Source organism: Pinus tabuliformis, chromosome 6 (genome assembly GCF_031772625.1).
Source record: "Pinus tabuliformis cultivar Carrire ecotype Pingquan chromosome 6, CPIR1, whole genome shotgun sequence".
NCBI lineage: Eukaryota > Viridiplantae > Streptophyta > Pinopsida > Pinales > Pinaceae > Pinus > Pinus tabuliformis.
Window position 1 is genome coordinate 1,789,025,906 of NC_142292.1, and position 1,986 is coordinate 1,789,027,891.

The 1,986-nt window shown below is 35.3% G+C and overlaps 1 protein-coding gene across 1 annotated transcript; it reads left to right on the plus strand.

The window, feature by feature from the left end:
* The first annotated feature begins 392 nt into the window (after positions 1-392).
* LOC149266161 (uncharacterized) lies at positions 393-1,451 on the plus strand. Its single transcript, XM_089407340.1, has one exon. The coding sequence runs from the start codon at positions 393-395 to the stop codon at positions 1,449-1,451; it is 1,059 nt and encodes a 352-aa protein (XP_089263466.1).
* Positions 1,452-1,986: the final 535 nt, after the last annotated feature.

Consider the following 1,986-nt stretch of genomic DNA (forward strand, 5'->3'; position numbering starts at 1 on the left):
TCATTTGGTAAAGTATGAATCTAAGATGAAAATCTCTCCACCTTAGAGAGCAAAGAATAAAACAACTTTGTATAACTTGCATGAATGTATGAAATAAAAAGCGATCGAGAGTGAAAGAAAGAAATATACTTTAATGTTTACATCTACATTAACGGTCAGTCGTCACATCGATACATAGCATAGCAGGGTGAACAGTGGATACCTACAGTGACTTTTCACAGAAGATAGAAAATGTCCACGCACGGGGATAAGTGTTTGTCTAGGAATTCCTTCCACCGCCTACAACACCGAGAGTTAAACGGGAAACGGCTAAATAGTTTCTGGGATTACCATTTACATGTCTTCTACCTACACGAAACGGTCACACACTTGGTTATGGCAGATGACATAATATGCCTTTTTTGCAATGGCCATCTGCCTACTACAATTCTAATAATAATTCAGTCATAATAGTTGGTTATCATCAATCTTTGCCCTACCTCAAGATTTTAAGCGTGGAAATAGAATCTATAAAAGCAGGACGAACAAACGAATATAGAGAAATTTATGCCGAAGAAGCGGACACAGTTACTTGGGATTTAGATATTGCAAATTGTAGAGGCATGATTTACAATAAAAAAGAGAGAGTGTTCAAAGTTTTTGATTTGAAAGAATACAATCAGATATCCACCATATCACTCGAAAGAGGTATACCATTTGAAATAGGTATACAAATTGAGAGGAAAATAGAATGGTTTTTTCAAAGTCGTGGAAATATGTACGTAGCAATATATTTCGATGGAGGATTCCCAAGAAATACGAGCGATGTGTCGTTCAAAATTTATTCGAAACGGGATGGAGAACTGTGTCAGGAAGGTATCCTCCATCTCAACCATGAAACTATGTTACAGTTCGCTACGCTCTGCGGCGATGATAGAATATGTCTGCAGCAACATGGCCGGAATATGCAAGTGATTGATATATCTGGTGAGGTCCCTCAAGTAATACCAACAAATTTAGAAGCAATGGTGGAACCTTACTATCTACCTAAATTGGACCGTTTCTTGTGCTACACCAGAAGCCGGAGCCTTCACCTGTGTGATACGCGAGGTGACATTTTGATCACATTTGAAGACCATCCGATCTGTATGCCCGTCTTTGACAAGTTTCAGAGGGGAACCTACATTTTAAACGAGCATGATATTATCATTTCCGTCTGTGATGGAGTGAAGCTGTTTGATTATTGTACGATCAATATTAGCAACATTATTACAGGAGAATGCCTCGCAAAGATTACGACTGAGGGTCGTTCTCAGATCAGAGAGGCTGCATTGTCAGAGCAAATCGTGGCACTTGCATACGACGAAAGAACTGGAGAAATTTTCACAGCTAATGAAGAGGGAATTTGTTGTGTGTGGTCAAAGAATTTTCCCTATGATGCTTGGATAGAGTATAAGGATATGAGTGAATAGATTTTAATCCATCATCAAAAGAACATTTACCTCTTACAGTATTTGTCACACTGTTATTGTCCTTTCTCGTTGATCACATTATAATTCTAATTCTTATTTCTTGTTCTTATCAATCTGCAATCGTTACACTGTAATTTTTTGTTTGTTTGTTAGACTCTCTTATTATTTATTGTTTGTCATCACTGGTCCCTCGTCACAATATCACACCATTTCTTTGTTGGTACGGTAAGGTTATTTGTTATTTAACACATGGTTAATTATAACTGCCTAAGTTTATTTTAACTCTGGATTTAATAAGAATGAAGAATAATCAAATCGGTTTGTGTCAAGAATTAGACCTGATCTAAGCTTATTTAATTATTATGTATTAATTATGATTATAAGTATAAATATAATTGTTAATTTGTTATTTCTATTTTTTCACTAAGTTAGAATGTTACTAACAAAAAGTAAATAGGTGAGGAAAACATTTGGACAAATAATATTATAATATTATATGTTACTAAGTATTTATTATCTCTCCACTCAATAAAAG

What these genes read in the sequence shown, in the direction of transcription:
- LOC149266161 (XM_089407340.1), top strand. Translation starts at nt 393, where the DNA reads ATGCCTTTTTTGCAATGGCCATCTGCCTACTACAATTCTAATAATAAT.